We start from the raw sequence: 21,432 nt of genomic DNA, 5'->3' as shown, positions 1-21,432 counted from the left end.
AAAAACAGATTTTAGCTATATAATAAACCAGTTAAAAACAAAATTAATATGATAAACACATTAAGGACATACGTAAGTTTCTATGTCTTTGGTATTTATGTATAAGTGATAAGTAGTTTTCATTATAACTATTGTTAGGGGGTTACTCAGCTGATTCTGCTTTTATTTATTTTTATTTATAAACAGTATCAATGATTTCTTATTTGAGGAAAAATTACTCTTATTATGCTGACACACACACGGACCCAAATACACATACATACTACACACTCAGATCTTAAACGATTAGTTCTCACTCATATAGTAAGAGGTCATGTCTCTCTCCCTAAGGGTCGAACCTAATAGTTCTCTTCCCTTCTGTAGATTTTTCTCCTGAGATATCCTAGAACAACAAATCCAGTGTTCCCTCTTCCCTAAGTCTTGAAAAGACTGTCTTTTTTTTTTTTTTTTAATCTGATTGCCTTGTCCTCCAACCTATCTTGGGATGTTTCTCTCTAGGAATCCTGACTTTATTAGAAAGTTGTGTGTAGTCACACTGGTAAAATAAAAATTCTTCCAAGAGTTGAAGATTAATTGTGAGATAAATACTTTTTCCTCTTTCTTTGTTAAGCGCGAATGGTTCATTCATAGGCATATTGCTTTACTTCATTGATCTCTTTGTCTAATTGTCTTTCCACCTGTGCTCTGAGTTCCACCGCCTTTGTGGACTAAAGTCATTTGTTTACTTTTTCTCAGATCTTGTCAACAGAAGCGCTGTATTGAAACTCACCCCTTCCTTCCTGGCCTCCCATTTCCTTCTAAATGATGCCCTAGCCTGTTGCATTCCTCTAGACCCAAGCTCCACAAAAGTTGAAAGTGGAGTGATTGCATTTCCTTAGTTCATTCTCTCCTTGACCCACTGCTACCTAGCTTCTTTCCCCAAAACCACTGTTACCAGATCACTAGTGGCTTTTTGTGGAACTCTACCAGACCTTTTGACTCTGTGTTTTACTTGACCCCTCTGCAGAATGTGTCCCAGTGGGCCCCTCCCACCTTGCTGAAGTGCTCCCTCATCTTAGCTTCTATGATTCCGCTCTTCTTGGTTGTCTTTGTTTTTTGACTCCCTCTCTCCAGGCTACTTCATGAGTTTCTTTTCTTTTGCCTTTGCCTATATGTTGATGTTCTTCAAGGTTCCAGCCTAGACCCCCTCTTCTCTCCTCCTCTTTTTCTATAATTGCTCTTTTAGTGATTATATTAGTCAGAAAGATAAAAATTAAAAAACACACACACACACACACAAATCCTATGACAAGCTAAGTGTGCTGAGCACATACCCCAGAGCTGTGACACAGACATTCCGTCTTTGCTCATGCCACATTCCCAGAGGGGTCAACGCCAGTGCTGCTCTGCATCCTCCCCACTCCGGGATCCAGCCACTATATCACAGCAAAGGGATTTTGCTAAAATGTAACTCTGATCATAGATCTCCCCTGCTTGCAAGCTTGCAACAGCTTCCCGTTGATGACCACGTCATGTCCAAGCTCCTTGACATGGCTCAGCTGACATCTGGCTCCTGCTAGCAATACTGCCTTCATCTTCCAACAAATCCTAGAAATGTACACACCAGCCTTAGCAAACTAGTTACAGTTTCCCAAATGTGCTGCTCTTTCATCTGGAGGCCATGTACTTCTCTGTCCTCCCCTGAGTTGCTGGCCACCTTACCTTTGCCCTGGCCAATTCTTCTGGTCCCTCAGATCTCTACTAGCGTTTCTTTTTCTTTTTTCTTTTTCTTTTCTTTTTTTGAGACGGAGTCTTGCTCTGTCACCCAGGCTAGAGTGCAGTGGCACAATCTCGGCTCACTGCAACCTCCACCTCCCGGATTCAAGCGATTCTCCTGCCTCAGCCTCCCAAGTAGTTAGGGTTATAGGTGTGTTCCACCACTGTGCCTAGCTAATTTTTGTACTTTTAGTAGAGATGGGGTTTCACCATCTTGGCCAGGCTGGTGTCAAACTCCTGACCTCGTGATCCACCCGCCTTGGCCTCCAAAGGTGCTGGGATTACAGGTATGAGCCACCATACCAGGCCGTGTTTCTTATCTCTTGCAGAAGCACGTCCTAGTTTCCCAAGACTGGGTTATATGCGGCTTCTCTGTGCTTGGATAACACTTATGATCACCACTGCCTCTGCACGGAGGACACTGATTGGGGTGCCTTTCCCACCAAATGGAAAATCCCTTGAGGACAAAGCAAGGTCTTATTCCTCATATCTGAATGCTGAACTTAGTTCCTGGCACATACCAGTTTCTTGACAAATAATTGTCAAATACAGAAATTATTATATATGTGAAAGATCATAATGTTTTAAAGACATCCAGCTATCTTGTCCTTATTTTATGAAACATTTGAACATGACACAATGGGATGAGAGTCTGGACACCTGGCCTCTTAGTCCAGTTTGCCTCTAACATATGATAACCTTGTCCAGTCACTTCACTTCCCTGGGCTTACGGGTTTTCATTTGTATTACTATTAATGAAAAGTAGAACAAAGTGAGCCATAGTTCAGGACAAAGATTCTGCTGTTTTAGTTGTGTTGCTTTGTAGATTCATCTTTACATATTGAAGAGTGTTTTTTTTTAATTTAATTTAATTTTTTGCCTACAGATGTTGCTTTTCAGGAACGTTGGTAATTCATAACCTTATTGTATATATGGTACTCCATATACAGACCCTAGAATAGCCACTGTGATTTTTTTTAGTTTGTTAGCTGTTTTGGCATTGTCTCAACATAGCATTACTTATCTGCAGAAACTTGACATTGCAATATATAGAGACCCTACATTTATAGATTTAGATTATGTATCTGTACGTTTTGCTGAGTGATCTTTGATTGATAGAAATAATGTAGGAAAGGGCACATGTTTTCAAAGTGACAACAATATTAATGTGCACTTCCACACAACATGTCTTGGTTGTGCTTTCTCTAGGGTTGGACCCAGCTGGGCCATTTTTCCACAACACTCCAAAGGAAGTCAGGCTAGACCCCTCGGATGCCAACTTTGTTGATGTTATTCATACAAATGCAGCTCGCATCCTCTTTGAGCTTGGTAGGTTTTTAACAGAATCAGAAACCTCATTGAAGCGTAGAGGAGATTTGTAGAGGCATTTACCCCATTTTTGTTTATTTCAGGTGTTGGAACCATTGATGCTTGTGGTCATCTTGACTTTTACCCAAATGGAGGGAAGCACATGCCAGGATGTGAAGACTTAATTACACCTTTACTGAAATTTAATTTCAATACTTACAAAAAAGGTAAATAGTTTCTAAACTATGAATGCTGCTGATATATATTCACTGAGCTCTCTCCTTAGATGGGATCCACATACTTTTATGTATAATATACATATAAAATGTATTTTCTCCCAAAACACAGTTGCGTATAAGAAGCTCTCCCACCAGTTGTAAGAACCGCAAGATCGGGTACTGTGTCTTAGTTAACTTTGTATCCCTGGTGCCTTATCAATGTCTAGCGTATTACAGTCACTCAGTATAAACAAGGAAGGTGTGTTATTCACTCAGCAAATTGAGTGTTTACTATGTGCTAGGCATTATTCTAGGAACAGCAAATATGGAAATGAATACAAAAGACAAAGGTCTCTCCCTGATGGAGTTAATTTTCTAACTTGTTAGGAAACCAATAGATAGTATAAGAGCTAAGGAGACAAAATAAAGCATGGAAAAGGAATATGATGTGTTGGTGACAGAGAAGGTAAAGTAGAGGAAGAAAATTGTTGATAGGATGGTAAGGGAGTCCTTACTGAAGAGATGACCTAAAGGAGTAAGCCTTATAGACACCGGGGGAAGAGGCATTCCAGGCCAACAGGGGGAAGCAAGTGTAAGGGCTGAAAACAGGAATCAGCCTGGCAAGTTCATGACAGTGAGGAGCCTATTGTGGCTGAAACTAGGTAAAAGGAGAGAAGCAGTGCATAAGGTTAGAGAGGGAACCAGGCAGAGGGCAATAACACAGGAGTTTGTGGATGGTAGAAAAGACTTCAACTTTCACTCAAATGAGATAGGAGCCATGAGTGGGTTTCGAGCAGAGAAGAGACGTGGTTTTAGTTACTTATAAAAGAATCACTCTGGATGCTGTAATCACAAATTAAACAAGTAGTATTTAACTTTTTATAGTAGTTTCCAATAATAATAATTGTAATATCTATATGGCATTAAGTTATAAGGCACCAAAAGGTTATTATTTGGGAAATTTATTCTTCCCTGTCTCTACATTTCATCATATAAATAATGAAATATACTATCCATAATATGCAATAATACATAATAATATATATGTATGATGATACGATAATGGATACCTGGATGATTCTAAATATCTCACAGCCCAATTCCATGTAGTCAAGATATCAAGGGCTTGAAATTACTTGCTTTTTTCATTTGGCTGTTGTGCAGGAAAGATACACAGATCATAGTATTGAGTGTAACTCAGGTATCTACTTCACTAGAAATAATATTTGCTCTGAAAGAGTAAATGTGATCAGAAGTATATATTTGTAATGACTACATTTTAAAAACCCACACAACTGTCTAATCTACAGGTGCAACAAATAAGAAATAAAGCCAATTTCACCTAGTTCAGATAAGCAAAATTCATATAAAAAAGGCATATTATAAAATTGATTTTCCTCATTATTTTCTATATTATGACTATGAATCCTTTCTATTAGGACAAAATATAGATCTGAAGACTTCATTACATAATTAATTGTTATACATAGATCATATGAAATTCTATAAAAGATTAATTCAACTAAAATATACATTTATCATAAGCTATCATTTTGAGACATTTTAAGATTTCCTATAACTTTATTGGATTAAAAGAACATTTATCATTCACATTAAACCTTTGGATGAGTTTTAAGACTTCAAGGTGTTCTATTTTACTTAAATTTATTACTAAGAAACCATTACTTTTAAAATTAATAGTTTGCTATATTCTAACGAACCGTCTTGTCTAAATCACAATTAATTGTGAATATAAATCTATAGATATACAGAGACCTAATGTAAAAGAAGTCTTTGTTTAATAAAAATGGATGATGCCAATTATTAATTTGTGCTGACGATATTACATTATTTCTGAAACTATGCTGTCTCAGTTCTCTATTGTGTAACAAACCACAGTGAACAATTACAAGAAAAATTATGTTATTGCCAGCTTTCTGAGGGTCAGAATTCAGGCAGAGTTCTGCTGAGACTCTGCTTTGTGTGGTGTTGGCTGGAGTAACTCAGGTGACTGCATCCAGTTGGGGGCTGAGCTGAGCTAAGCTGGATGAGGAGGTCTGAGATCACCCTCCATGTCGGGAACCCTGGGACTTGTTCTCCTCTGTTAGGTGGTCTGTCATCCTTCAGGACCTCTCTCCCCAGCCAGGTAGCCTGGATTTCATAATATTGCAACTGGGTTCCAAGACAGTAAGAGTGGCTGCTGGAAGGTCTTTTAAAGCCTTAGAACTTAACCAGTGTGAGTTTCTCCACAGAACTGATCTTGGTTCTTAGCTACTGGGCAAAGCAAGTCACAAGATCAGCCTGTAATGGGGCAGGGGTATGAAAACATGGCCTCCATATTGAGAGAAGGAATGGTTACATAATACTGCAAATGGGTGAGGACCTAGGAAGGAGTCTTTTGGTGGAAGCAATTATTACATAATAATTATACTGCATATGCTAAAATCAAAATCTAGTTTCTCAAAGATTGGCTAAGCTGTGTAGGTCATTGAAAGAATAGTCCATGCCATTCAGTAAAAATATTGTTATGTAAAATAAAAGAAAGCATAAATGGCTGGGCACAGTGGCTTACACCTGTAATCCCAGCACTTTAAGAGGCTGAGCCAGGAGGATCGCTTGAGACTTGAGGCCAGGAGTTCAAGACCAGCCTGGGCCCAACAAGATAGTGAGGCCTCATCTCTAAAATAAAAAAGAAGAAGAAGAAAGAAAAGAAAGAAGAAATGACTACAATGTTATGAAAATTTTAGAATATGCAGATGTATTTAGATCTTAGCTATTGATGGCAATAATATCATGCTTGATAATGGCAAAACTAATTCATCTTTAGCATTCTTTATAAAACCCCCTACCTGTTACATCTTTAACTCAGTACTGGTTAACAGTGCTGAATATTTTGTGGTTGAATAGGAGGGAGTTCAGTTATTCTTGCAGAACAGAGAGGCAGACTCTTAATTGGTCTACAGTGGAGATACTATATGCACAGGGATACTGTGTCAGAGATCCTAGTGATACAGGATTTTTTCCATACTGCTTCACCAGCCAGAGACCTCCACAGCCTGCAGTGCCTCTGCTTGAGTTTCACTTTCACCTGCTGGGCTCACCACTGAACTTGTCTCACCCACTTGGCCTGGCAGCCTGTGCTCAGCTCACTCTGCTGACCTGGATCTCACACCTGCCAAGGGTGAGCCAAGCATGCCCGCTGCTGTGGTAGGGTGGGTGACTTTAGGCCAGTAACGGCACTGGTTCCACGTCAGGCTGTGACTGGACCAGGCATACTGCAAGCAGCTTCCACCTTGGACGCCAACTTCTGAATGAGGGAAATGTGGTGGTGCCCAAAAAACTCAGAGATGCCAGGAACCACGGAGCCCCAAAGGGGATGTTACATACAGCATGTTACCAAGGCTTAGGGAGCCTTCAGGTCTGAGCCCCCAGGAAACATTACGGCTCATTTGTGTTACAGCTCATTTGTTCCCACCCTCTGCATAGTTCAGCAAACAGGGATGTGTCCCAGATTGTTTGATCCTATTGCCATACTCCAGCCCACAGCTCTTGGGCTGTCCCAGCCCCACCACTGCTTCCTGATGCATGGGGTGGGAGGGCTACAGTGTTTCAGCAGCTCCTTTGGCACCTGCCATTTGGTAGGTCTCAGGTTCTTGTCCCACATCCAGGAAGAATGAGGTTACACAGACAAATGAAGAGTGAGCAAGGCAGAGAACAGTTTTATCCAGTGACAAAACAGCTCTTGGCTGAGAGGGGAACCCAAAGTGGGTAGCCCCTACCTGAAGGCAGGTAGTTTCCACCCAAAGGCAGGTAGTCCCCAAAGTGTGGCTTAGTCTGGGTTTTTTATAGACTCAGAATGAGGGAGGTGTGGGCTGTAGGTAGCCTTGGAAAAAGCAACATTTAACTGGTTAAAAATCCTTGTTCAGGAAGAACCAAAAACGTTGTTCAGGAAAGACCAGGCAAACAGGAATAGAAGTTCTCACTCTGGTCAGGGACTTTACCCAGAACTGGCAGCTTGGTTTTCAGGCTTCACATTGTTTTTGGCTTGAAGGGTGGGTTTCACTGGTACACACTCCTATCTGCCTAGGAAATTGCCTGCCTCCTGCCACTGTCACTAGGAAGTGACTCAGTATATTAGTGTCAAAGCACAAAGTCATCCACATTTGCTTGTGTTTATTTCCACTTCTTGAATGTCCCTTTTGAGTCACATAATTCTTTGGTACAAATAAAATTATATGTAACTTTGATAAATGTTGTACAATATCCAAGCCTGGACAAAAGGTCTGGCCCTCGCAACTCAAGAGACTGCCACTTACAGTTACTCTAAGAAATGGTTTATGCTACCAGTTATCAGTTAATTGCTATCAGTTAATTGGGAATTGTTTTCACAGAAATGGCTTCCTTCTTTGACTGTAACCATGCCCGAAGTCATCAATTTTATGCTGAAAGCATTCTTAATCCTGATGCATTTATTGCTTATCCTTGTAGATCCTACACATCTTTTAAAACAGTAAGTAAATCATCTTACTTGGAATTTAATTATAAAGTAATTTTTTGAAACACAATCGTCCAGCTAAACATTAGGGTTTTGAGTAGGTAGCAAAAAAAATACACCTGCCATTTTGGGAAATAATGGATTGTTTCTGTGCTGAGTACTGAACAGTAGCTGGGATTGCTGGAGGGTTGAAATAACTCAACCAACTGTTTATATTCTGGTTGTTTCAGCTCTTTTGAAGATTATATACAATTTTGCTTTTTTGGCCATTTGTTGTGCAGTAATTAGGTGCTACTGTGTAACAGGCATAAGTCTAGGGCAAAAATATTTCTGCATATATATTTTAAATGTCATCTTCAAAGATGCCTTAAGAAGGCTGAACTAATCAATAGCTACAACCAAACATATTACTATTTACTTGGAATATGAACATTATTTTATTAAAATGTAATTATTTATACAGAGCAGAACTAAGGCATAGATAGCTCAGAGGAGTTTCACACAGATCAATATGTGACAAACTACCAAATCTGATTTTACTTGAGTAAAAGAAAGAAAATCTATTTTATAGTGGGAAATGGAAAAGATCTTCATTCTTGTGCTTTAGAGACCTAATCCCCTGTTTTATCACGGTAGAAAATGTGGGTGTTCAGCCGAAGTTTATGGTAAATAATAGTACTTTGCAAATAAGCGCTGTGTTGTGACATGAAGACGCATTTCCCTCTTGCTGCAGAACTTGGCAGATGGATGAGTTTAGGCCATGCTCTCAGTTTCCTGCCATTCTCAGAAAGCTTGACAGCCAAACATTAGCATTTCCCACATATCCTCCTTCTCCCCTCTCTTCTTCCTGCTGTGGCTGCTGCTCTGAGCACCCAAGGGATCCTAGCATTTACTTCTAGTGGAAGCAGGCCCTTGGAGTCATTGTATATTTGGAGATAAGAGTTAATCTGCCAAATTGGAGAACACTTAGAAGCTAGCTCCTGCCACATGGATGCTACATGTGGTTACAAACTGTTAGAATGAATCAATTTCCTCAACATATTTTATTATACTGTACCCAAACAGTCATACAATCAAAGTAAGTCAGAGCCAGCAGTGGCATGCACCTGTAGTCTCAGCTACTTGGGAGGCTAAGGCAGGAGATCTCTTAAGCCCAGACATTCAAGGCTACAGTGCGCTATGATCATGCCTCTGAATAACAACTGCATTCCAGCCTAGGTGACAAATTTGAGACCCCATCTCAAAAAGTAAGTAAATAAATAAATAGGATGTTACTGTAATCCTAGCCTAAATGTCCATGGTTTATTAAATTAAAAGTTCAAAGCCTAAAATAGCAAATATTCAATCACTGCTACCCATGGTTTTTTTTTTTTTTTGAGACGGAGTCTCACTCTTTCACCCAGGATGGAGTGCAGTGGCATGATCTCGGCTCACTGCAAGCTCCGCCTCCTGGGTTCACACCATTCTTCTGCCTCAGCCTCCTGAGTAGCTGGGACTACAGGCACGCACCACCACGCCCGGCTAATTTTTTTTTTTTTTTTTGGTATTTTTTAGTAGAGACGGGGTTTCACTGTGGTCTCGATCTCCTGACCTCGTGATCCACCAGCCTCAGCCTCCCAAAGTGCTGGGATTACAGGCATGAGCCACCGCGCCCAGCTGCTACCCATGTTTTTTAAATGTTCACATTTCATTCCTTTTCCTTTAGATTTTTAAAATATACAAATAAAATTAAAGAAGCCAAGGACCTTATATTCCCATCATTCCTTTCCCTAAGGCAGAGTTGAATTTGATATATATCAAATAAATGCTATCATGTTATAAGTACATTTCTGGATTTGCTGTTTTCATTAAATATCATAAATATAAAATTTGAAATCTACATTGATGTACATAGACCTGATGTATTTATGTTATAGGAATCAGTCGTAATTTATTGATTCGTTCCCCTACTAATGTGAGTTTTGATTGTTTCCAGTTTTTGCTGTTAAAAACAATGTCTACCAACTCTGCCATCTTTGTATGTCTCCTTATGTGCTTGAGTAGAATTCCTTCATGGCATACAACAGAAGTGAAATTATCAAAGCATACATACATTTCCTTCCTTATTAGACATTACCAAATCACTGTTTAAAATGTCTATTGATTGCTAAAGAAAAATACAAATGAAGGCCACAATTTAGATATAACCCAAGGCCATCCACAACCACATAGCCAAAACCAAGTCATGCTGATTTCCCAGAAACACCAGCTCTAATCATAAATGAAACAAAAAAACGTGAGCTTTACCAGCTTGTCAGCATGATTCAGGGAAATTAAACCAATCAGCTATAGACAAATCAACATAAATATCTCTACTTGCCCTAGAGAAGAATGTTAATGTAGAATAGCCAATCCCATAAAAAGGTCAAAATACTTCCGTCTTTATAAACTATCCTGTGACTGCTGTAAGTGGGGGCTTCTTACCATTTTCAGTTTGAAGTCTCCCAGCTCAAGGACTGTTCTTTTGTGTGCACAGCAAACTTTTAAAAATTTAAAAATTTGATCTGATTATGTTTTTGACGTTTTAAAAATTATATTCCAGACTGGGAATGCAGTGAAGAATAATACAGCTTTCCGGCAAAAGCGAAGGAGAATTCCCCTATTACACGTATTCAGTGTTGCCAATTGCTTTAATGTTTGCAAATCTGTTGAATATGAAATTATACCTTGTTTTAATTAACACATCCCTGACAACTAGTAAGATTGAGCATCTTTTTTACATAGTTATTGACTATTTGAGTTTCCTCTTCTGTGGATTGTCTATTCATATCATCTACCCATTTTTCTAACAGGGAGTTTCTCTTTTTCCCTCAGTTGCTTTTGTTTTATTTTTGAAAACAGACATGGTGGCCTGTTAGGCACTTTTAAAATGCGTATCTATTTAGATACTTGAGATGTATTATTATTTAATAATATATCACGCGTTTTATTGAAGGGCAACATTTCTAATTATGTAAGTAATCACCTTTCATTTTCTGTCATCAGGGAAATTGCTTCTTTTGTCCCAAAGAAGGTTGCCCAACAATGGGTCATTTTGCTGATAGATTTCACCTCAAAAATATGAAGACTAATGGATTATATTATTTTTTAAACACAGGGTCTCTTTCCCCATTTGCCCGTAAGTATTATAGCTAAGTTTTATTGTAATGCTTTAAGGTACTTATCTTTAAAAATTCAACAGTTTTTATTGAGCGTCTACTAAATAATTGGGCATTGGGCCAGACTGGGAATTCAGTGAAGAACAACACAGTGAGGTCTTTAACTGAGTTTAGGCTAATGGGAAAGACAGCAAGTAAAATCTCAGTTCCAATCCTGAGTAATAAACTTTCTCTTAGGAAACATTCAAGATATGTGCAGAGCATAAAGGTCAGGGAGCCTTTCTAAGCTGACTCCTGTAGGATGAGTAAGAGGGAGAAGGAAAATAGGAGTATTCTAGGCAGAAGGGACCACATCTGTAAATGCCTGGAAGTCAGAGAGAGCAGAAACTGAAAGAAGCCCCTCCCAGGATTGTAGAGACCAGGAGGACAGTGATAGGAGATGAAGTGGGAGAGACAAATTGGTACAGATAATGAGGGACGGGCCTTGTGTCCCAAGTGGAGAGGTTGGGCTTTGTCTGTGGGTGAATGGAAAGCCATTGAAGGGTATTAAGAATTACCAGATTATTTTTATTTTTAGAAAAATCACTTTAGTTTCTGCATGGATTAGAAGGCCACAAGATGGAAGCAGGGTGCCTGTTAGATAATTATTGCCACAATTCAGGGAGAAAAAAAAAAAAAAGTAGAGAGGTTGCAAAGATAGTTAGAAGGTAGAAGCAAAATGGATCTAGGTGAATGGATTTAAAAATGCAGAAAAGTAAGGCGTCAAGGACAGTTCTGGCTGTGGATGAGGTGTCATTCTCTGAGCTTGACGACACAGGAAGAAAGGCTAGTGTGGAGCAAGATGATGGGCTAGTTTCTCACATGTTACTTTGGAGCTGCCTTTAGAGTTTGAGAGTATGTGTGCCCCATGAGGCAGGTAGAGATAGGGATCTCAGCCTCTGGAAATGGATGTGTTCTACAGAGATTTGGGAGTCACTCAGCCTGTAGTCAGTGTGGTGAAAGTGGATGATGTCCTTACCCAAGAAGAATGTGCCAGATGAGAAGGAAAGAGAGCAGAGAAAGAGGCCCCTGCAAAGGAGACTGAAGAATGGGCAGAGAGAAGGAAGACCAGTGAAGGTTATCATTAAAAGAGCCAAAGAAAGAAAGATGGGGAGGAAGAGAGGAGACATATGCCACAGCAAATTGTTTTTTTTTTTTTTGAGACGGAGTCTCCCTCTGTTGCCCAGGCTGGAGTGCAGTGGTGCGATCTCAGTTCACTGCAAGCTCCGCCTCTCTGGTTCAGACCATTCTCCTGCCTCAGCCTCCTGAGTAGCTGGGACTACAGGCGCGTGCCACCACGCATGGCTAATTTTTTGTATTTTTAGTAGAGACGGGGTTTCACTGTGTTAGCCAGGATGGTCTCAATCTCCTGACCTCATGATCTGCCCGTCTTGGCCTCCCAAAGTGCTAGGATTACAGGCGTGAGCCCCCGCTCCTGGCCCACTACAAATATTTTTATGACTTCTAAGAATGAAAGTCCTATGTCATCTTTTGTCTATTTCCTTTGTATTGTGGTCAAATGAGACAGGGCCCCACATTTGGGTGAAGAGGCTCATTGGGTGAAGAAACAATTCAACTCTTACTGAGCTTGGCTAGGGTGGTTTCAGTGGAGAGATAGCAGGGGGACCAAGATTCCAGTAGAAAGATAGCAGGGGGACCCAGATTCCAGTAGAATAGGCTGAGAAGAGAAAGAAAATTCTTTGACAATGATTAACTCGGAATTAAAATTCCTCTCTGGTAGGTTTCTTTCCCTTTTTAAATTCTTTTTCAAATAATCATATGAAGAATTGCATTGTTTTAGTTTGTTATTAAGCATACAGTAATTTAAGAATTCAATAAAAAGATCTGTTTAGCTCTAGATGTAAAAATTTACATTTGACCATTTACAAGGGAATGATCCTAATGACAGATACTATATTGATCTGTATCTATGTGTACTGGGCATTCTTAGCACATATCCCTGCAGGAGAAGAAGAATGACTCGCTTTGCCTCTAAATGATTATAAAAGCACACGTCTTCTTGCCCAATAGGTTTCCTAGATTTTTCTGGATTAATTGTCACACTACGGCAAATAAAAATTTGGCTATAGAAAGTATACATGCTATATATATGCCACACAATACAAAGGAAATAGACAAAAGAAGACACAGGACTTCCCTTTTTAAAAGTGATAACAATACCTGGAAAAATAAAGAATGTTCTTTTAAAAATATTATTAAACTATTTTTTTCTGGAAAATTAAAATGTGGCCCATAATGTGTATTTTTAAATGTAGTTTTTCACCAAATTCACTGAAACTAAAGTTGTATTTTTGCATGAATATGTGCAACACTGTTCAAATACAACCCTGAAAATTGTATTTCCATTAAAGGATCCAGGATGTCATACTTCCCATGTGTTTTTAACCCTTTCTCTCCCTTTCTTTCTTGTTTCCTTATATCTAGGTTGGAGGCACAGATTGTCTGTTAAACTCAGAGGAAGCAAAGTCACTCAAGGGACTGTCTTTCTTCGTGTAGGCGGGACAATTGGGAAAACTGGGGAGGTTGCCATTGCCAGGTAGGCACAGTGAGAAACTGACGCTTTGCACCGTGCTGGGGGCTCAGTAACACTCAGTGAGACTGGCTCAGTAAGCTGTTCAGTCTTCTCTTTTCCTATAATTCCACAGGCTACCATGTTATCTTTGATTCTTCTTTTTACTTCACGTTTTCCAAATATAAAGTAGAAATCATAATATGTATTTTCTCTACAGTTCCAACTAGAAACAGAAAATGTTAGGAAATGATAACATGAAAATACAGATCTAGATAATAGAGCAAGTGGAAAAAAACTGACAGTATTCAAGGTATATTTTTAATCCCATTCACTTAATATTATACAAATATAAGCATATAGTTTTATTTGTGTAAGTAACAAATGAGACATTTATATAAATTGCTAAATTTCTAATAAGCTGTCTAAGCATTACCCACAGATACAGGACATGTGTTAGAATAGTCAGAGGTTAAAAATAATCTAGTTCAGATGTTCCTTTTGTATCTTCTGCTAAAGCCTCCTTTTATCTTGAAATTTTCTTAATCTTTTATTTACTCAGCCTTAGCATTTTTGTATTATGTTCATGTCCATTATTTTATTCTGTAATTTATGTCAGAATTAACATTATACATACTAATTAGATGCAACCTGTTTTGCAAACAGATGAATGGATTAGGTGTTTTATCTCTGTGATTTCCATCATCCTCAAACACTGGGCACAGGCACGAACGGCAGAGATTTTTTGGTTATTTTGTCAGTTGAGAGATGCATCAGTTTTATCACTGGCAGAGTTTCTGCACGTCATCTTGCCTTGGTCCAACTGTCTGTAAATATAAGCTCAGTGAGTGATGATCTGGATCCTGGTTGGTGCACAGGCTCCAGCCCACCCTTCTTCTAGCCATGTCTCCCACCATTTGGCTTTGTTCCACCTTCAGTTCAGCGAGGCTACACTGTTTGCACTACCCAGCACTGAATAGATCTCACCCTTACCTTTCTTCAGGACTTCACCCATGCTGTTCCTTTGTTGCAGATACTTTTTCCTGTCTGCTATTTTGTTTCTACCTGTTCTTCATGGCTCCATCAAGCCTCCCTCTGAGAGCAGTTCAGCACAATCATGTGCCTGTGGTTTTGAGGCTCACAGGATGCTGGATAAAAGCTGTGTGATTTGTGCCCTTCACAGAGGCACCTAACCTGGGGCAGCTGGCGATGAATATGCAGTTTCTGCCTCTTTTAAGATTTGTGAGAGCGTTTCCACATCTCTGTTCTTTTGATAACGGCCGAAGAAGCTGTTTGTAATGCTGTTGCATAGTTACCCAATCCTCTTTTAAGAATAAGTAAGCATTGAAGGTTCACAGCAGATTTCTCATCTTGAAATGAAGTCAGCTAGCTAAATTTGTATGCTGGTCTAGTTCTATTCTTCAGACAAGTTTTATAAGTCCAGCTTCTCCATGCTCATGGATAGGAAGAATCAATATCATTAAAATGAAAATATCAATAACATGAAAAGACAGATCTAGATAATCGAGCAAGTGGAAAAAAATTGATAGCATATAAGGTATATTTTTAATCCCATTCATTTAATACTATACAAATATGAGCATATATTTTTATTTGTGCAACTCACAAATAAATAAGACCGTTATATAAATTGCTAAATTTCTTTTTCTTTTCTTTTTTTTTTGAGATAGAATCTTGCTCTGTCACCCAGGTTGGAGTGTAGTGGTGTGATCTCGCCTCATTGCAACCTCCCCTTCCCGGGTTCAAGTGATTATCCTGCCTCAGCCTCCTGAGTAACTGGGATTATGCGTGCCCACCACCATGCCTGGCTAATTTTTGTATTTTTAGTAGAGACAGGGTTCACTATGTTTGCCAGGCTGATCTCAAACTCCTAGCCTCAAGTGATCTGAGCACCTCAGCCTCCCAAAATACTGGCATTACAGGACTGAGCCCACTGCGCCTGGCCAAATTGCTAAATTTCTAATAGGCTATCTACTGCCCAAAGCAATTTATAGATTCAATGCACCATTGAGTTTATTCACAGAACTAAAAAAAACTATTTTAAAATTCATATGGAACCAAAAAAAATAAATAAATAAAAAGAGCCCGAATAGCCAAGACAATCCTAAGCAAAAAGAACAAAGCTAGAGGCATCATGCTACCTGACTTCAAACTACACTACAGGGCCATGGTACTGCTACAAAAACAGACACATAGACCAATGGAATAGAGTAGAGAATCCAGAAATAAGGCCACATACCTATAGTTATCTGATCTTTGACAAATCTGTCAAAAACAAGCAATGGAGAAAGAATCCCCTACTCAATAAATGGTGCTGGGATACCTGGTTAGCCATAAGCCAAAGGTACTGAAACTGGACCTCTTGCTTACACCATATATTACAAGAATTAACTCAAGATAGATTAAAGACTTAAATGTAAAACCCAGAACTATAAAAACCCTGGAAGACAACTTAGGTAATAGCACTCAGGACATAGGCCCAGGCAAAGATTTCATGATGAAGATGGCGAAAGCAATTGCAATGAAAGCAAAAATTAAAAAACGGAATCTAATTAAGCTAAAGAGCTTCTGCACAGCAAAAGAAACTATCAACAGAGTGAACAGACAACCTACAGAATGGGAGAAAACTTTGGCAACCTATCCATCTGACAAATGTCTAATATCCCACATCTATAAGGAACTTAAATAAATTTATAAGGCAAAAACAAACAACTACATTACCAAGTGGGCAAAGGACATCAACAGACACTTTTCAAAAGAAGACATACACATGGCCACCAAGCATATGAAAAAAAGCCCAACATCACTGATCATTAGAGAAATGCAAATCAAAATTATAATAAGATACCATCTCACATCAGTCAGAATGGCTATTATTAAAAGTCAAAAAATAACATACTGAGGTTTTGGAGAAAAAGGAACACTTACACACTGCTGGTTGGAATGTAAATTTGTTCAACCATTGTGGAAGGCCTCAAGGACCTAAAGACAGAAATATCGTTTGACCCAGCAATCACGTTTCTGATTATATACCCAAAGGAATAGAAATTGTTCTATTGTAAAGACACATGCATGCCTATGTTAATGCAGCACTATTCATAATAGCAAAGACATGGAATCAACCCATATGTCCATCAATGACAGACTAGATAAAGAAAATGTGGTACCTATATACCATGGAATACTATGCAGCCATAAAAAAGAATGAGATCATGTCCTTCGCAGGAACATGGGTGGAGCTGGAGGCCATTATCCTTAGCAAACTAATGCAGGAACAGGAAACCAAATACTGAATATTCTCACTTATAAGTGGGAGCTAAATGATGAGAACACACAGACACATACAACGAAACAACACACACTGGGACCTACCAGAGGGTGAAGGGTGGGAGGAGGGCGAGGATCAGGAAAAATAGTTAATGGGTACTAGGCTTAATATGTGGGTGATGAAGTAATCTGTACAACAGACCCCCATGACACATATTTACCTAGGTACCTGCACATGTACCCCTGACCTTAAGTGTTTAACAAAAAAAAAGTCCAGCTTCACCATAGGTTATATCTTAGCTAACTGGACTTCTAAAGACATAAAGGGCTGCATTGTATGGGCACTGAGTGAAGATAGTTCTTGGAATAACAGAAAGATTACCCTTAAGAATTTGGAAGAACAGTTTCCTCTGGTAATTAAATCAATTAATTCCACTAGTAATATAATAAGACAGACCCTAGAAACAGCAATATTCATTCGTTAATTCATTCAGCAAATATGTAGGTGCCTACACTGTGCCAGGAACTGTTCTAATTGCTGGGGATGCAGACACAGTTCCTTCTTTCACAGAGCTAATATTGCAGTTTGAGTAGACAAATGATACATTAACAGAAGAATGGTTTCAAGTTATGAAGAAATAAGGAAAGGTGATACAGTATGGAGCAACATGGGGACAAATTTAGTTATGATTGTAGCTTAATCATTTACTAACTATAGTTTAATTTATGTTGCCAACACAACAAAAAAGGGACTGTTTCATCAGAAGGAGAATATTAGCAATAGCCATAGGAAATGGGAGTCAGGAAGCTCTTCTGGAGGTAAGAGATGTTGGTTTGGGTGCCACGACCAATTTGGGTCACAGTGGAGAATTTTTGCATGATAGGGAAGAAACATGTCATTGGTTTCACTTTGGCTTGGATGGAACATACCTTATGCCTCGAGATATGGCACCTCTCTCTGCTCTGTTGCTGTGATCAACAAAATGTCTTTTGATCACTAATTTGGTTACCCAATTCCTTTTATGTGGTTAAACAAGGTACCAGAAAAAGGGCACGGGAGCTTTCTGGTTAATCAAAGGGAGGCATTTCCACACTGTGAATTGGTGAACAGGCTTCTGGTTTATAGATAAGTCTCGTGTAAATTTAGTCCACTATTGAGAATTTCTTGATTTCCTGGTGTCAGTATAATCTGGTTTCTGATACTACAAAGCCAAGACCAGATCTTTCACTGTGGAGAAATCACAATAATGCCTCTCTAGGTATTCTCTAAAAATCACCTAGCCAAGCTTTCCATTTACTTCACCCTTCTTTCAAACTTCAGAACCATGCTATTCTGAGATGCTGATCAATACACATGGAAAGAATAAATCTCCTACAAGCAAATGCTAGCAAATACAAGTTTCTCTTCCATAGTGCATACACAGATGTGTTTTCTTTCATTCAGTGCTGTGAACAGCCAGTGCAAACTTATGAGTCTTATTTTTGTTTACAGTGGAAAACTTGAGCCAGGCATGACTTACACGAAATTAATCGATGCAGATGTTAACGTTGGAAACATTACAAGTGTTCAGTTCATCTGGAAAAAACATTTGTTTGAAGATTCTCAGAATAAGTTGGGAGCAGAAATGGTGATAAATACATCTGGGAAATATGGATATAAGTAAGTATTGCTTTTTCCTTTTCATTTTAGTACTTTACATTTTATAAATGGTGTTTAAGCCCATAGAGAATTTGAAATGTGCAAGTAGTATAAAAATTTATAGACTTTGAAATTTTGCAATTAAAGAAAAGGAAAATTTAAGAAACCAATGCTTTATTTGCAGAAGTGTTCAAACATAAGAATGACTCATTAAATTGGGGGATCTACCAATGTCTTTTTCTTCCCTGGCGTCAGGTTAAAATTCCTTTTTTTTTTTTTCCTTAAAAACTTTCAGATCTACCTTCTGTAGCCAAGACATTATGGGACCTAATATTCCCCAGAATCTGAAACCATGCCAACCTCAGATACAGTCTTGATGGATTTCTTTAGTAGGAGCAGTGAAGAAAAGTGTCTCCTTCCGCCTGGCATCCAGACCAAATGTAACTCTTGTAAATGACTCCCAGTCATTTGCAAGGGTCTTACTCAGAGTCAAGTACAGGTTTGGTTTTTTTTTTTCTGTGTAGAATGTTCATCTAATGGCACCTTAAAAACACACTGAACCCTGGGACAAAAGGTAATTCCTGTGGTCTCTAGGAATCTGGATGTCAGTGACAAAATAGAGCTGTTTTGGAATTTTCCTGAATAAGAAGAGGTGATGCAAATGTACGGTGAATGTATAAACTCACTGGAAAAAAAGTGAGCCTCTGGTTTGCTGAGTTTTTGAAGTACATTTTCAGATAAAATAATCATTGTTCTAAAATTATATAAAACTATTTGTTATGTTGTTAAATCTTGCTGAGACAAATTATGACTATAGTGCATGATATATAGTAGATTATAACCTTGTGGCTTGATGTGTCTATCTAGTAATAATAAAAACTAATGAGATTGCACTAGTATTTCCAAGGTGTTCCTTGGTGTTCAGGGTGTGCATAAGAGAGATCTTAGAGCTTATCTCTTGTGTGTTCATCAGTTAGCAATGGGACCTGAAGTTCAACAACCCGGGGTATAGCCCCCTTCCTCCAAAAATCCCTGCCACAGGAGAATTACTCCTCTCCGTGGGTCTTGAAGGCTCTATGGTGAATTTGTATCTAGCCTCAAGGCAGCATTTCATTTGTAAAGCACTTGGATAACCTTTTGTTCTTGCAATAACAATATTACAATATTTAAATATGTCCATTGTGGGTTTTTTTTTCTTTATGTTGCTTCAATTTCTTCCAAGTAAGTTGTCCTTAGCCAGCGAAAGGAGAAATTTTATATTTTCATTTGCTCTGTTTTCTATCACTAGGCTCAGTGTTTAGCCTATAGGTCTGGGCTGTAAATATTGTTGGAGAGAAATGATGACAGATCCTCTGCAGAGGGTTTCTCGATTCTCCTTGGCGCCTCGCTGCCAGCTGAACCTTCAGAAGGACCCGTGGATGTACATAAATAAATCTGTGCTGTGGCGGAAAGCAGAGAAGCAAGTGGGATACTCTCCCATTTTGCAAGTAAGGGATGGAAGATTACTGGGGAGAAGGAGGAAAACGGGTTCAGGGACATTTGGCATGATCCGGCGGTGTGTACTGCTCTCACTGGTGGGCTGCACCTATTCACACCTAGGCCAATCCAGGAGCAGAGTGGCTATGAGTAAGCTCAGTAGAAGGGACTGAGCCGTACTGAGTAATTGTGTCACAGTCCAGCATTCATTAGCAAGCTGGTGGTGAAGTCAGCACAGGCCCTCGGGGAGAGAAGTCTTCCTGAGAGCAGCTGTCCCGAGCCTGCGCAGGTCCCAAGGTGGGGAAGAGTTATGGATCCGGCCGTGGCATTAGGCAACATGAGTACTAGCTGCCTCCTCGCCCAAGAGGTCTCTAGGCTGGCTCCTTCAAGGCTTGAAAAGACTAATTGTAGTCAATTAACTTCCGAGAACCCTATTTTAATAAAGTATAGACTTACTGTCCTATAGTTCTTAATATCTGTCTCCTTTTTTGCATTATAAGAACGTGTGAGGATGAAAAATAGTGCATGAACTATCCAGGCAAAGGAATTCCAAAAGTTCAAGGTGACGCCGTTATTTTCTGTGTGTGCTATTCCCTAAGGAAGCACTAAAAAAATGATTCCCTTTCCCTCTGAGTGCCCTGCATTATTGTAGCATAGCAATTATGGCCTACTACTGTTTGGGCAAGGACTATTACTGAATTGTTCTGCTTCCTGAATGAATGCTGAAAATGCAGTCCAATTACCCAATACTCCCTCCACTCTGTGACTATTAACACACTCATGCCTGGTCATCATATCACTCACAAATGCCCACCTCCAACTCGCCAAGCGGAATGTCCTCTTTGACCACAGCTGCCTCCCCTTCCGGCTTGCTGAGTGACATTTTTTTTTTTTTTTTTTTTTCTGTTAGACAAAACCTTAACCTTGAATGCTTTCGGATTTCTTTTCTCCGGGCCGGCACCTGAAGTGCTGTTCGGACAGTGGTACCACAGAGAAGATGGATGTAATTAGAATGTATATGATATGATGTATATTGTGATCTGTACTGTCCTGAAATGCGTTTGACACCCCCTGCCCCAAACTCTTCTCCTACTTTATATAGAAAACAGATGCCATGATCAGACAGCAATCTCTACTCTTTTTGATCCAAACACATCAACTACTTACATCTGCATCCATTCTATCCTTTTTCTTTCTAATAGGGAAGCTGCTGCTTCTCTCCCAGGCTAATCCCTGCCTCTGTGTGGTGGACTCCACCCTCTCCTGCTTTCTCGGGAGCACTGCCCTACGGGTTACTTTTTCTTTCTTTTGTATGTTCAACTTCTCATTGCATCCAGTTTTTAAAATCTGAAGTCCTTGCCATTAGAAAATAAAATAAAATAAAATGAAATAAATCCTTCCCAGTCCTAAATTCCTCTCTGCTCCCATCTGACTTTAGAACAGCTCTCACCCAGATTTCCAATGACTACAAGTCACTAAATCAAATAGGAAATTTACTCATTTGCTCCGTCCCACGGCAGAGTTCAACACTGCTGTCAACTCCCACC

General features: G+C 39.3%; 1 protein-coding gene across 1 annotated transcript in view; it reads left to right on the top strand.

Moving 5' to 3' along the window:
- The window catches only part of PNLIPRP3 (pancreatic lipase related protein 3), a gene marked incomplete at its 5' end in the record, with an annotated part of 41,694 nt that extends 22,114 nt beyond the window's left edge, over positions 1-19,580 (top strand). Inside the window, 7 exons of the mRNA XM_021942973.2 lie at positions 2,965-3,084; positions 3,168-3,290; positions 7,673-7,791; positions 10,801-10,933; positions 13,398-13,509; positions 18,263-18,430; positions 18,705-19,580. Coding sequence (XP_021798665.1) covers positions 2,965-3,084; positions 3,168-3,290; positions 7,673-7,791; positions 10,801-10,933; positions 13,398-13,509; positions 18,263-18,430; positions 18,705-18,786 — 857 coding nt within the window. The remainder of the gene's footprint in view (positions 1-2,964; positions 3,085-3,167; positions 3,291-7,672; positions 7,792-10,800; positions 10,934-13,397; positions 13,510-18,262; positions 18,431-18,704) is intronic.
- Positions 19,581-21,432: the final 1,852 nt, after the last annotated feature.

The sequence above is a fragment of the Papio anubis genome, chromosome 11, assembly GCF_008728515.1.
Source record: "Papio anubis isolate 15944 chromosome 11, Panubis1.0, whole genome shotgun sequence".
NCBI classification, from domain to species: Eukaryota; Metazoa; Chordata; class Mammalia; order Primates; family Cercopithecidae; genus Papio; species Papio anubis.
Note: the sequence above shows the minus strand (reverse complement) of the source record. Positions and strands in the feature narration are given on the sequence as shown.